Raw genomic sequence first — 13,464 nt, forward strand, 5'->3', positions numbered from 1 at the left:
AAGATGGGTAGTTGGTTTATTGAAGTCCAGACACTTACAAAAATACAAACTGGCATGAAATTCAACCTCATGGTAAGTCCGTCTTCACAGAAGACAAATGAGTGATCCTCTGGGGAGGCGAGGTGCTGCCCCAGGGAAGAGGCCCACAGGGCACTGGGGACAGATGGCAGGCCTGGGCTTCTTGCCTGACCTGGTCCAGCAATCCGCCTGTCCCCAGGTCTTCGCCTTGGCCCCGAACAGGCTCCAGGATGCCATCCCATCAAGTCCCAGCCTTCCTGGGGGCAGGGATTCGAACATCAAAGCCGCTGATGGAGACCTTATGTTTGTCTCGCCTCTGCTCCAAGGTGCCCAGGGCTGTCTGCTGCTCCCCTGTGGCTCCTCTTCAGCCTGTGATGAGGAGGCCAGTACCTGGAAGGGTCACCTCAGACCTCCCCCATCACTCTTCCATCTTGTCTGTCTGGCTTGGCACTCCCAGCTCAGGTAGGGGGCAGGGGCCCCTCTCCAAGGAGTCTTGGGAGGGCTCTGGTTCCTGGGGGTGGCAGGAAGGGTCCACTTGGCTCAGAGAACTCTCAGGAGTCGCAGAATTGGGAACAGCAGCAGCAGCAAGAGACAGAGGGGACTGGGAGTGGCCCCTCCTTGCCACCCTGACGTGCCACTCTCTCCATGGCTCCCAACAGGATGGGCTGACTCGGGCTCTGTGAGGGGGAGGGGGTAGCACTGATGGGTCCTCCTGCTTCAGCAGCCTCCTTGCTCTGCCCGTTAGCTGTTCACTCCCACCCCTTTCTTCAGGGTCTCCCGAACTAGCCAATCCCTCCCATAATCTACCACCTCTAAGCCCCAACTTGCAGGTCTCCTCCCAGGTGCCATTAGAGGCCACCAGTTCAGTGAAGGCCTTGGAGGGCCATGCCCGTGGAGATGCCATTCCCACTGTGCAGCGGAGGCTCCCACAGGCTAAAGGGGGAAGAAGAGGCCCCCCAGAGTCTGATGCTCCCAGATTCTTCCCACTGCTCCCCCCATTCCCAAGGGCCCCACACTAGCCAGAAGGGTTGCTCCCCTGCCCCAACCCACTCACTGTCCTCCTTGCAGCAGATAGACACCTGGAGCCTCAAGCATTGGCCAGGACTCCCCGGAGTTGGCACTGCTGGGTGGTGGGAAATTGGGAGGAAGAAGTTAGCATGGGCTAGTTTGCATGCTTCAGAGCCACTTTAAAACCCTCCCAGCTTCTCCTCTCTCCAATTCCCTGAAAAGCTTTTCCTTATTTGGGGCCTACATCTAGGTGCCCACCCGTGTCCCTCCTCATGTCCCCTTGTCTGGCTCCTCTTCCTTGCCCCATCTCTTTATCAGCTCACTCTAGATGTCCCCCTACCTGGTCCTGGACCCTTGCCTGCTCCCCCCTCCTAGGCCTGGCCTTCCTTCCTCTCCTTTCCCCGCCCCTCAGGCTCTTTGCCTTGACTGCTGGCAATGGCAGGTAGCCCCACGCCCCTCCCTGCCTTCCCCAGGAGGTGGCCAGGGTGCCCATCCTCACTCACAGATGTAGTAGTAGGTCTCTCCAGGCAAGAACTCCATGCCAAGGGAGAAGGGTGTGAAGCGCTGAATCTTCTCTGGAAATCGAACAGGGCCAAAGGGAGCGAAGGGGTGGGAGCACTCCCAGCGCTTGAAGGCACCCGGCCCCTCAGCCCGGCAGGCCTTGTAGCCCGCCCAGTCCACTACATATAATGCGAATGTCTCGGGGCCTTCAGGGGGCCCTGGACTCTCATAGTGTGGGCAGATGATGTCTAGGTAATCCTTGAAGCCGAGCTCCACCACGGCGTCTCCTTGAAGCAGCCTGCAGGCATAAGGTAGATGAGGGCAGAAGGGCTCCTTGGCACAGCACACCGGGGGCATGAGGGTCAGAGATACTCCTTTCCAATGGGGTCCTGCCATCCAGTCCCCCACCCACTGGAGCGGGAGCAACTTGGGAAGGTCTTTGAGTTCCCCAGACGGACAACTCTTGAGAGACAAAGTGAGTGCAAGAAATGGATGAGGTAAGAGATGCACAGTTTCAGAGAGGTTAAGGGACTGCAGGGCCTGTAACCACATGGCTCAAATGTGAGAAGGTCACTCCCACACCCTAGCTTTTGGGTGGGAGCTGCCACCCCTCTCTAGCTCTAATGCCCAACACAAGGCCTTGGTGTAGCACCTGTGCTTGACAAACGTTAGGTGGACGGCTGCTGTGAAGAAGCTGGGGCACAGAGACAAGGGGCACAGATCTGGGCCCACAGTGCAGTCACAGACTAGAGATGGAGACTGGGAACAGTATTCTCTTTAACTGATTCACCAAGAGGAAGGCTGCCTTAAGATGTCAATTTGTTGCCGAAAAGAATGCCATAGTAAGAAAAAGAAAAAGAGTGGCTGGTGGGAACCTCCACTCCCCCTCCTTTTTTTGCCAGGACAACAAAGTGCCAGACTTGGAGCCCCCTCCACATATCTCCCAATCTTTGGCCTCCTTAGGACGCCCTTCCACCTCTTAGGAGACACCCAGGGGAGCCAGTATGGGTGGGAAGACCTAGGACACGTCAACCCCTCCCGTCAACCCCTCCAGCATCAAGTAAAGCATGAACTACTCCCACCCCCATGCTCATCATACACAGAGCCCAACTTGACTTATGAAAGGCCCCCAACTCTCTCTCAATGGGTGGTCTGAAGACCACCTGCATCTGGAGTTGTGATTAGGAATGCAGATTCCTGCAGATTCCTGGGCTCAGCTCAGACCGGCTGGAACACAAGCTGGGCCTTTGTTTAGTTCCACGGCATCCCTAGTGCCTGGAAAAGTGTCATGCACAAGGAAAATGCTTAACAAATATTTGGGAATGAAATGAATGAGTCAGAAACCTCAGGGTTAGGGGGTAGGAACCTGAATTTTTAACCAATCTTCCAAGTCATTCAGAGGCACTGGTCTGGAACACAGAGAGGAATTCAGAGGTGGAAGACAACAACAGCTCTCACCATACAGCATTGGTATTGTAATGACCTGTTCTGAAGCCTGCTCACCCAGGGGTCCTTCGGGATCCCAGCGGGCAGAGCCTAGGTCTTATTTCTAACCCCCAGTGCCCTAGCACGAGTCCGGGCACACAGTACATACTTAATAAATGTTAGTGAGTAAACAAACGAACAGAGTCACAGGTTGTTTTAAGTAGAAAATCAGAAAGGAAAACATGGAGAAAGCAGAGAGAGGCCAGGAGAATTGAGGAGGAGCATGGAAACGGAAAAAATATCCAGGTTCCAAGGCAGGCAGATAAGGAGACAGAAAACAGTAGTTTATATCTGTACAGCCTTTACCTCTTGGACACACATGACCTCAGTCTACCTGACTTCCCAGGGTACTAGACATTATTACCCCATTTTACAGATGAGATAACTTAGGTTAGGAAGGTCAGATGACTTGCCTAAAGGTGATTCAACTCTAGAAGGGCAGGGCCGTGACCGCACAGAAATAGAAGCACTAATAATGACTGAGATGAAAGCGTTCTAGAATGAGCTCAGGAGAAAGAGCGAGCGCCAAAGGGGAGGCCAAACGAACAGGCGAGTAACCCTCTTTCACAAGAGTAACCACCCCCTCCTCCGGCGCCCCGCAAGTCCGCTCGCCCCAGCTTCGGCCGGAGGAAGGCTGGGGATCCCCAAGACAGAAGCGAGGGGGGCGGGGCTCGGAGTGCAGGCGGAGGTCCCCCCAGCTCCCGGCTCTGAGACCCCACCGATTGCCTTCAGGGCTGGGGTCCTCCGCTCGCCTCCAACGCGTGCGGGCGGGCATAGGGGACCCCAGGCGCGCCTCGCCCCTCCCTCCTCCCCCGCCGGCTCAAACAAAGGATCCCCGGCGCGCGGCCGGGTCCAGGCGGCGCCGCGCACAGAGCGAGTGTCGGGCGCGCGCCCGGCCCGGGAGCGTGCAGGCCCGGCTCGCCGCCCGCCGGTTTCGGCCCGGCTACCTGGGGTTACTGGAGTTCCAGTAGACCGCAAGGCGGAGGCCACAGCCCCCTCGCAGAGGGGAGCTGAGGAGCACAGCCCAGAGGACAGTCTGCAGCAGGGGCTGCAGCCGCATCGCCCCCTAGGTCTGGTGTGGTCTGGCCCGGCCAGTCCCGGTCCGCTTCGCAGTCGCGGCGAGAAAGGTACAAAGTGCAGAGGAGGTTGGGGTGGGGCTTGTGAGAAGAGGGGTGGGGTGCAGAGACTCACAGGCCACGCCCCTGGATAACTTTTCACCAATGGGGTCGCGTCTCCGCCTCTTCATTCAAAGCCAACTCTTGTTAACCTTCTGGGCGCCGCAGCGCTCTCCAGCTTCGGCAAGTTGTTGCTGAGGTTGGGCCCATTTCAAGGGGGAGGCCAGGGGGGACATATTCCCCTGTCTAGGAGTTGTTTTAGAGAGGTCGTGTCTTTAGTGCTTGTGTTAGTACAGGGTGCTTCCCTGGTGGCTCAGCGGTAAAGAATCCGCCTGCTGTGCGAAAGACGCGGGTTCGATCCCTAGGTTGGGATGATCCCCGTGTTGGAATGATCCCCTGGAGAAGGAAATGACAACCCACTCCAGTATTCTTGCAGGGATGATCCCATGGACAGAGCAACCTGGCGGGCTACAATCCATGGGGGTCGCAAAGAATTGGACTGAGCGACTAAACAAAAACAACAATTAATATAGGGTGTGTGTGTGTGTGTGTGTGTTCAGTTGCTCAGTAGTGTCTGACTCTTTGTGACCCCATGGACTGTATCCAGGTTCTTCTGTTCTTGGGATTATTTCAGCAAGAATACTGGAGTGGGTTGTCATTTCCTTCTCCAGGGGATCATCCCGACCCAGGGATTGAACCTGCGTCTCTTGCGTCTCCTGCATTGGCAAGTGGATTCTTTGCCACTGCACCACCTGGAAAGCCATAATACAGGGTAGAAAGCCTTATTAAACCTTTGGAAGATTTAAATATGGGCCCACGCCTCTCACCCTGAAAGAGACAAGCGAGGCGCCGGGCAAGGATCCATGAAGTTTGTCCAGCCATCTTAGGCACATTGCTCCTTTTTCTTTGCACGTCTAGAGATACAGCGAGAGGAAGGGACAAATCGCCTCCTGGGGAACCCTCACCCCACCCTTTACAGAGCCTCAAGTGGCAAGCTTGATGCTTACCTTGGGATTGGCACCTGTCCCTTTCCACCCCACACCTTCGTTCTGGGAGAACGAAGGCCACAGTCTCCAAGACGAAGTAATGAGGTGGTTGCGGGCCGGTACAAAGCACCTTTGTTCCCAAACCCTCAGGTGGGGTGGGGGAGGGGGAGGCAGGTGTGCGGCCTTGGAATCGTGGGAGCCGCTGCCCCGCCCTGCCCCAGCTCCGGGGCTCTGAGAACACCAGCCAGTTCCATTTTTCCAAGCCACTGGTCAGAGGATGGGGAAGGCAAGTCCAACAGCTTGACGGGTTTGTCAATGGCCGCCGCTAAAGGGCCGGGCAGAGTTGGGGGCGAGAACTTGGCGACTGGGGGTGGTAGAGGGCATACAGCGCCCTTTATGGTACTGGATTATGCAGAGAGACATCACAGGCTAGGCAGAAACAAGCCGCGAGCATCCCAGGGATCCTCTCACCCAGCCTGGGACTCTCGCCCTCCCTATCCTGTCTTCTTCTGAAGCGGCAGCGTCTCCTGGCGGCCAGACCTGGAATCGCAACAGGGGAGACCCTCCTTCCCGAAGCAGACAAACTTGAAGGCGTGCTCCCAAGACCTCACTTTTATTGTAACTCAGCAGACAGGCTGTGCGCACTTCCTTCAGCTCCGTCCAGTTCTCAGAGCCTCCCCAACCCCCAGATGCCGCGGCGTGGGCCGGTCCCCAGAGTGCTGTTTGACAGCAAGTGGAGGTACCCGGTGTCTTAAGACTCTTGCTCCACAGCGTCCAGGCTCCGGCTCCTTCAGTCACCGTGGGGGGCTTCAGGGGTCAGGTCTGCCTATTGACGTCCTAAGTCCAGGCTGGAGGCAGTAGAACCTCAGGAGAAGTTAGAGGTAGAGCGAGGATGCTGCTGGGGGCGGCGGCGCAGGTCTGGAATGTGGAAAGCCAAGAAAAAAGGTCAGAGGTGCTGTTTTCCCAGACCACTCGCCCAATACACCCATCCTCCGTGCCTCTCCTCTCCTACCTGGATGGTACCACCGGGGGCGGGATTCCAGCTCCAGGGCCAGGCAGGTCACCAGAAGGGCGCCGGCCGTGAGGGTCAGCAGGCAGTGGCTTTCTTGGGGGTGGGGGCTTGGTGGGCCCCTGTGACAGAGAGAGAAGGCCAGCTTGGGAGAGCGTATCATGTTGTTCACTTCTGACACACTGATGCTGGGGAGCACCAGCTTGAGAGGTGGCACCATAGGTTACCTGTGTCTCCAAACAAACCTGTCACCATTAAAGATGCCACTGGGGTATGTGGCCTCAGGCACAGAGGGCATCTTGCCACCAGCACCACTGCCAAGGCCACCAGCACCACAGCCCTGGGTGGGGGGAGAGGCTGTGCCCTTCTCTCCCCCAACTGTTACCTTTGGGCGCCTCACCACCGGGTCAGCGGGCAGAGGGCGGGTGGGGGGATTGGGTCGGTCTGCCAGCTCAGCCTGAACAGAGAGAGGGGCAGTGACTATGAGAGCACAGCCAGGGGCAGTGGACATGCGATGGGTCTCCCCAGGGGTTCAGGTCAACATGCAAAGTCAGCCAGGGGACAGGAGAGAACTGGGACATGCGCATGGGGCTTGAGTGCATGCCAGGAGAGGCCTCAGGGGAAGAAAGGTGTGGGTCACTGGGGGTGTCCCTGGCCAACTGCAGTCCCGCCACTGACCACTAGATGGTGGTAGAAAACAAGACAGGAGGCTCACCCTTTGAGGCTTCTGGGGCTCAGAGTGTCTGAAGGCTGAGGGTACCCTGGTCCCCTAATGATGAGTGCTACTGGCAGGGAACAGGGATGAGAGCTGCGGTTGGGCTCCAAGCCTCCCACCTGCCCTGGGCCAGGGCCGGGACTGGCCCAGATTTACCTGGAGTCTCTTAGGCACAGGGTCAGGAGGCAGCGGCCTGGAAGGAGGGGCCGGGAAGCCAAGAGCACTAGCCTGCTGAGAGAGCAGGAGGAGCAGACAGGCAGGGGACAGGGGAGAGAGCAGAGAGACAGATGTGGGCAGAGAGGTGTTAGTGCTCAGGGATGGGCAGCCAGGGCCCCAGGGGCAGTGGGGGCTGTGCATGCGGTTATTCAGTTGCATGCAGAGGCGGTGACAAATGGTGGGGTAGGCATGCAGACCACCTCCACACACGTACTCCTGTCATCAGATCCAGGGGGCTCAGGGCAGAGACACTCACCAGCCCTTCTACACTTGGTGACCAGGGCCTCATCAGGTCCTGGCACACTGAAGACCACTCTGAGCACCCCCTCATGCCCTCCTGGGGCACCACTGCTGGGAGCACAGGTAGACCCACCTTTGAAAGCCACTGGCTTGGCCAGCTCACAGAGCTCAGCACTCCTTCCTCTAGGTGACTACCCCTCCCCAGTCCAGACTGAACTCTGCTTCTCAGCCTGCAGCCAGAGGAGGTGGGGGGAGGGCTGGCCCTGACTCCAATGACTGACTAATGGGCGATGCAAGTCTTTCTCTGAGTCCAGAGCCTTGGACACCCCCACCCCAGGGCCCAAGCTGGATTCCTGGCTGGGTCAGGGCCCTCACTGCTCTGGCATACAGACTTACCTTGGCACCTGGCATCAGCAGGGCCCTCTGTGGGGGTCCTGGGCGTTCTGGGGGACCAGACTGGGCTGCCCTGAGCATGGAGAAAGGCAAGGAGGGCGAGGGCCCAGCCTCAGACCATTTTGTGCCCATAGGCAGCCCGTGAATGGGGTTAATCCTTTGTGGCCCCTTGGAGCATGGTTTAGGCCAAATCAGAGGTGAGGAGGGGCAGCTGATCAGCCTGAGGGAGGGCCCCACTTATCTAGCCCTGGGGCTCCTGGAAAGAAATGGTCCTAGCACTGCAGTTGCCCCACCTGGGTCTACACGTGAGGTGAAGAGTTATGGGGCACAAGTAGGGATGGGGGTGTATGGGGTGTGGCCTGGGGGCTGCCTAGGGGGTGGGGGCAGGGCTCCAGAGCTGTTGTCCTTAACAGAGATGTTGAGAGAGTTGGTAACAGGGAGACTGGTACCTGTATTGGCAGCTGGGTCCTTTGAGCTGGCAGAGTCGTTGGCGCAGGCGGGCACGGTGCCAGTAGCTGGCACCAAGTAGCACCAGGACCAGCAACAACAGGAGGCTGAGGGGCAGCCCTGTGGTCAGGGAGCTGGTTGCTGTGGGTGAGGTCAGGTGATCAGCAAAGGTCAGGGGTCACAGAGAGTCAAGGAACCAGCAGTGAAGGGATCAGGAAAAGAGGGGCGGTGAAGGATGCCCTCTCAGCTGCCCCTTCCCCCCACCCCGTGCTACCTCTGATGTGGGTGTTGCAGTCTGGGGGTGCCCAGCCCTCCTCACAGTGGCAGCGTCTGTTGCTGTCGCAGACCTAGGATGCACAGGTTGGACAGTGAGGAGCTGGGCCCCCTGGGGCTGTGTTTCTCTGTCCCCAGCTTTTCAGGATCTCAGATGTCCACGGCTGGGAGGCATGCTGAGGATGAGGGGGTGGAAGGCGCCACCGCTCTGGAGAGAGGGACTCTTTATCAGTGTCAGCGGCGGAGGAAATTAGATTGAACTCACACTGTGAGTGCCTTCTATCTGCCAGCCACTGTGCCAGAAGCTAGTGTTGTACTCATCTCATGTGCCCCAGGAAGTGGGTACAACTATTATGCCCATTAGTTAGATGAGGAAACTGAGCTCAGAGAGGTTAATAACCTGCCCCGGGTCCTACAGTTAAGACATGGTAGAGCAAGGATTAGAACCCAGGTATGTCTGTTTGCAAAGCCCACCATTATTTTCCTTCCCAGAGGCTCCCTGCTCCCCCTTCATCTCCCCCCATGCCAGCTCACCCCATGCCCATGGCATCTTCTTCGACATTCCTGTGCTCCCAGGACCTCTACTGGCTGGCACTGCTGCTCAACACACACCTGCCCAGTGGGGAGAGAAGAGCAAAAATCACCCTCTCACACGCTTTACTGGCACTGGGAGGCCGAGGCCCACCACAATTTTACAGATGGGGACACCAAGGCTCACAGGACCACAGGACTCTGCTCCATCTGAAGTGAGTATCTGAACTTCCCTCAGAGTCTGCACTGTTTACACTGGTGGCTAATGAGGCCTGGGAACTGCTCACAGCAGTTCGGACATCCCTCCCCACCTGATCCTGCCCACCGAGGCTGCTCACCAGGCCAGGGCCACAGGCTGTGCCAGGCAGAGTCAAGAGGGGCTGGGCCACGTCGTTGCCCAGGTCCAGGTGTACCCAGCTGCAGTTCAACTTCAGCTGGGTCCCGTTGGCTTCCAGCATCTCCCAGCGAAGATCCCGGACTGAGCCCAGCACAGGCTGGGCCCTCCCGCCCTGGCACTGGAGTTGCCCGCACATGACATCTCTGGGGTGAGGGAGGAGGTGCAGGGTCAGTGTGGTGGAGCCAACATGCCCACAGACCTAGAGGAGGAGCCAGGTTCCCTCACTTACCGAGGGGCACAGGACACATAACTGCCATCAGGGTTGCGCCCACAGCTCCCAAAGGTGTCCCCTCTAGTATTGGCAGTAAGGAGGCAGAGCGGTGTGGCAGGCTTGGCCCCAGGCCCCCAGACAGCCTGGCACTGCTGGGCATAGGAGGCACAACGTCCTTGCATGCACACAGCCTGTCCACCAGCACATGGCTCACCGTCCCCCATGCTGACATCCGGGGGGCACTGGGAGCTGTCTCCTGGGCAGAACTCGGGCAAGTCGCAGTCACCTCTGGTGGGGCGACACTTCCAGCCAGCTGGACGCAGCTGTGGAGGGTGGCTAAATGTCAGTGTGGGGGTGGGGCAAATCCAGCCAGGCCCTGGAGTTAGGATGACCTTTTCCACCCTGGCCCCTGGCAGTTGGGCTCTGGGTGGCCAGTCCAGTCTCTGCCCACCTGGCAATTGTGACAGCAGAGTCCATCAGATGCGCACTGGGCCCCTGGCCTCAGCTGGCAGGTGAAGTAGTCACAGCAGGGATCAGTGCAGTCCTGTAGGGAAGGGCACAGAGGGCCAGGCCTCAGAGCGGGCTGGGCCTGGGACCCTACCCCAACCGCCTTCTGGAGCCTGAACCCTAGGCTTGTGCAGGGCAGATGAGAGCTAGAGCCCAACAGTCTGCCTACTGTCCCCACAGACAGGCAGGTGGGGAGAGGGGCTCTGGGGGCTTGGAGACAGCCAATGAGCCAGGGTGAGGGCATAGAGGTGCAGGGGCAAGGCTCTGGGGAGGGGCTTACATCTGGGAAGCCACAGTCACACTGCTCGCCGGGCTCCACCAACATATTTCCGCAGACACTGGCCATAGAAGGCAGACCGGACAGTCGTTCAAAGAGGCAGCTGCCCATTCCACCCAGGAGGGCTTTTTCCAGGGCCTGTCGGCTGCAGTTGCTGAAGTTCAAGCCTGGCAGGAAGCTGGGGATGACAGCAAGGAGGTTGGGGCTGCGGACCTCCCCCCGCCCCCTTCCCTCTCCACCCTGCAGTTACTCACTCTGTGGAGGCCTCCATGATGCAGCTCTTGGCTGGGGCTGGGCCTGGACAGGGGCAGCTGTTCCCAGGGGAGTCATGGCCCAGGCCCAGGCTGTGTCCCAACTCGTGGGCTATTGAGGAGGCGACTCCCAGGATGCTCGTGGAGTGGTCCTGTCATTGGGGAGGGGATAGCCCAGGTTGAGCACCAGCCTGATTGCTCCTGTTCTCTCTTCATCTGACCTCTTGGGCCTTGACCAGGTCCTGCCTCCTTCCTTAAGTGCTTCTAAACCAGCAGGAGAGCCCAGGCCTGGGTGGTAGGAAACCTGGGCTCTAGCTCAGCTCTGTTCCCCATATCTCACTGTTTGGCCCTGGGAGAGCACCACTGTCCTTTGGGCCTCAGCTGTCCCCTCCTCCCCCAAGAGATGGGCAGAGCTTCTAGGTGAAGACATGACGAGCTGGCCACAGGCAAGGGGCACCTTTCATGCACCCCTGCCCTCTATACCCTCAGCTTGGGGTTGGTAACTTTGCTGGGGGTTTCAGTGAATATATTGGTACGACAGCTGGCAGGACCTGGATGGGGGATGGGGAGGAGATGTGGACATAGCTCACCATGTTCACACCTCCTGAAAACTCAGGAGAACAGATGGAGTTCTGAATGGCCATGCCCACCATCGGCCCAGAGAATGAAGTGGCACTGTGGGATTGAGAGGTCAAAGGTTAGGGCTCCAAAGTAAAAGTGGCCAGAGCTTCAGGCCCTCAGGGAGGGAGTTGGGGTATGAAATTGGCCAGGCCAAGGCAGAGCCAGACCCTGCTATCTGATCCTAGGGGGTCTTACGTCACCAGCTGGGCACTGTCGTGGGGCAACCGAGGCAGCAGGTTTGTCCGGCGCCAGTGGAGGAAGCTGTCTAATGTGAGACCTGGATGCTGGCTTATCTCTATCAGGTTGTGCTGGGTCCAGGCCTCCAGGCCCACTAGTGCCACCCGGACATTCATAGGCCTGAAGAACTGAAAGAGAACTGGGGCTCAGGAGAGGGGTTCCCAAGGCTGGGGGGAATAAGGATGCTGTCAGGCCTGACACTCACTGTGTCCAGGAGGAGGGCCACTTCCAGGGTGCGGTTCAGTAGGCTCTGGAAGTCCCGGTGCCTCTGGACCTGCAGGTCAAGAAAGGTGGCCAGGAAAGGTGACACGGCTGGCAGAGGTCAGGGGAGGGCAGCCAGGGGCCGGCCAGCTCACCTCGGAATGGTCAGCCACAATCACCAGCTCAACAATCTTGGTCTCTGTCACCACGTCCCGCCTCCACTGTGGACAAGAGGAAGGAGCATCAGACAGACACACCCACCAGTCACCACCCTCAGCCACGCCCAGCTGGCCAGGCTGTGTCCACACCCACCCTGTGCGGTCAAAGTGAAGAGAGTGAAGAGTCCATTTTACAGAGAGCCACTGAGAGCCTGGGAGGCTGGGGATATGCCCAAGTAGACTAAGAATAGGTTATGAAGCTGGGAGTAGAGCCCTGCTTTTCTGGCTTCAAATTCGGTGCTTTTTCCAAATTAGGGGAAAAAAAAATAGCTGACACCATCAAATACTTAACATATGCCAGACAGATTGGAGTTCTAAGCATTTACATACATATATATATGTATGTAGATACATTTAATCTTCACAGTAATCCTATAAGGTAAGTAGTTCCATTATCCCCATTGAATAAACTGGGTTCTTACTGCTTGATGATCAGTAACTATGTATTTGCTATATCCAAGTGAGAGCTCTCTGCATTTGGATCATAAGACAGATGAAGGGTTTGAGTCAAGTGCCTAAATCCAAATCCTGGAAATACCATGTATTAGTTGAATGGACTTGACCAAGTCACTTAACCTCTTAGAGCCAGTTTTCTCACTAAAACAGAGCTATGGATAGCACCTACCCCCCAGGGTTGCTGGGGTGAGAGAAGGAGTTATTGTTTACAAAGTGCCTGGTACTGCGAAATTGAAATCGCTGCATGAGCAGGAGCTGTCGTTACTATGAGCCAATAGTTCTGAGGGCCAGGGGGCCAACGCCGGGGACAACAGAAGCCCAGCCCTCCTGCCTTTCCTCTTTACCCGGTGAGTGTGACGCTGTCCCTGGGGTTGCTCCAGTAGAGCCTGAGTGAGCACAGAAGCAGGCCAGCTCAGAGCACAAGTGTGGCGTGGCAGGAGGAGGTCTTGGATCCGGGAGATAACTGGGGGACCCTGAAGGTCCCCGGGCTCCAGCTCCACAGAGTAGCTTCTCTCTGGGGACAGGATCACTAGGCCCCTATGCAAAGATGCAGGAAGTCAGAAAGCTTACCAGCTCCTTGCCTCGTTTACCCTCACTCTCTCCATCTTCATGGAATTGACCCCTTGTACCTGAGCCTGGAGCAGGTGCAGAGAGAGACCCAGGAGTGGGCATGGCCACGCACTCTCCCCTCGTAGCAGCAGTTCTCCTACAGCAGAGAAACATGAGTGCCGACCTGAAGGCCAGGCCAGATCTGAGCTAGGAGGCTAGCCTGTTGGTGAGGATATGCAGTGTCCTCCCATCCTCTAGGGATGGCACCTTCCAGTTGCCCCTCCCCTTGTCCCCTCGGGCCAGAAACAGGGCACAAGATGGCCTGACTCACCAGAGTATGTCCCTCACTGACCACCCGGGTGCCATCAGGCTGGTACCACACCAGGGTTGGGCGGCCTGAGACTAGGTCCCTGCGGATTGAAGAAAAAGGAGGGCAGGGTCAGCTGCCTCTTAGGATGGTGCAGTAACAGCTTGAGGCCTGGAGGTGGTAGAGGGGCGGCTGGGGGCCAGGCAATCCCCCCGACCTTCCTGCTTCCCCTTGAGTAGCAGAATATGGTGGTTGGGCCATAGACTGGCTACAAACCCAGGCTATCTGGGTTCTA

At 57.7% G+C, this 13,464-nt stretch overlaps 2 protein-coding genes and 1 long non-coding RNA gene across 27 annotated transcripts in view; 1 reads left to right on the forward strand and 2 right to left on the reverse strand.

The window, feature by feature from the left end:
• On the reverse strand, positions 1 to 4,165 carry EFNA4 (ephrin A4). 5 transcript variants are annotated; one of them, XM_081494582.1, is made up of 4 exons: positions 3,960 to 4,165; positions 1,530 to 1,825; positions 1,073 to 1,138; positions 1 to 695 (listed from the first exon to the last, which is right to left on the reverse strand). In XM_081494582.1, exons 1-4 carry the CDS (start codon positions 4,070 to 4,072, stop codon positions 559 to 561), a joined length of 612 nt encoding a protein of 203 aa, XP_081350708.1. In that variant the 5' UTR covers positions 4,073 to 4,165; the 3' UTR covers positions 1 to 558. The 5 variants fall into 5 exon arrangements, with proteins under 5 accessions (XP_081350708.1, XP_081350707.1, XP_081350704.1 ...); XM_081494581.1 differs by having other exon boundaries at positions 1,073 to 1,141; XM_081494583.1 differs by having other exon boundaries at positions 345 to 552; positions 1,073 to 1,141.
• LOC145507621 (uncharacterized) overlaps positions 3,994 to 13,464 on the forward strand; it is a 13,754-nt gene continuing 4,283 nt past the window's right edge. The window contains exon 1 of the long non-coding RNA XR_014054977.1: positions 3,994 to 4,139. This is a non-coding gene — a long non-coding RNA (uncharacterized LOC145507621). The remainder of the gene's footprint in view (positions 4,140 to 13,464) is intronic.
• Positions 5,711 to 13,464, reverse strand: part of ADAM15 (ADAM metallopeptidase domain 15) — a 10,183-nt gene continuing 2,429 nt past the window's right edge. The window contains exons 4-24 of one of the 21 annotated variants that reach the window (XM_081494498.1): positions 13,194 to 13,272; positions 12,943 to 13,019; positions 12,658 to 12,850; positions 11,795 to 11,860; positions 11,644 to 11,712; positions 11,397 to 11,566; positions 11,171 to 11,255; positions 10,584 to 10,732; positions 10,333 to 10,507; positions 9,997 to 10,089; positions 9,564 to 9,868; positions 9,276 to 9,477; positions 8,941 to 9,018; positions 8,408 to 8,480; positions 8,136 to 8,274; positions 7,690 to 7,759; positions 6,994 to 7,068; positions 6,508 to 6,579; positions 6,350 to 6,367; positions 6,126 to 6,244; positions 5,711 to 6,031 (exon numbers count right to left, since the gene is read on the reverse strand). In XM_081494498.1, coding sequence (XP_081350624.1) covers positions 5,989 to 6,031; positions 6,126 to 6,244; positions 6,350 to 6,367; positions 6,508 to 6,579; positions 6,994 to 7,068; positions 7,690 to 7,759; positions 8,136 to 8,274; positions 8,408 to 8,480; positions 8,941 to 9,018; positions 9,276 to 9,477; positions 9,564 to 9,868; positions 9,997 to 10,089; positions 10,333 to 10,507; positions 10,584 to 10,732; positions 11,171 to 11,255; positions 11,397 to 11,566; positions 11,644 to 11,712; positions 11,795 to 11,860; positions 12,658 to 12,850; positions 12,943 to 13,019; positions 13,194 to 13,272 — 2,350 coding nt within the window. In that variant the 3' untranslated portion in view covers positions 5,711 to 5,988. Of the gene's footprint in view, positions 6,032 to 6,125; positions 6,580 to 6,993; positions 7,069 to 7,291; positions 7,402 to 7,685; positions 7,760 to 8,135; positions 8,275 to 8,407; positions 8,481 to 8,940; positions 9,019 to 9,275; positions 9,478 to 9,563; positions 9,869 to 9,996; positions 10,090 to 10,332; positions 10,508 to 10,583; positions 10,733 to 11,170; positions 11,256 to 11,396; positions 11,567 to 11,643; positions 11,713 to 11,794; positions 11,861 to 12,657; positions 12,851 to 12,942; positions 13,020 to 13,193; positions 13,273 to 13,464 lie in introns of those variants that run through there. The other 20 variants (XM_081494501.1, XM_081494492.1, XM_081494490.1 and 17 more) reach the window with 20 other exon arrangements.

The sequence above is a fragment of the Giraffa tippelskirchi genome, chromosome 5 (genome assembly GCF_054371585.1).
Source record: "Giraffa tippelskirchi isolate mGirTip1 chromosome 5, T2T-mGirTip1v1.2.pri, whole genome shotgun sequence".
In the NCBI taxonomy this organism is placed as follows: Eukaryota; Metazoa; Chordata; class Mammalia; order Artiodactyla; family Giraffidae; genus Giraffa; species Giraffa tippelskirchi.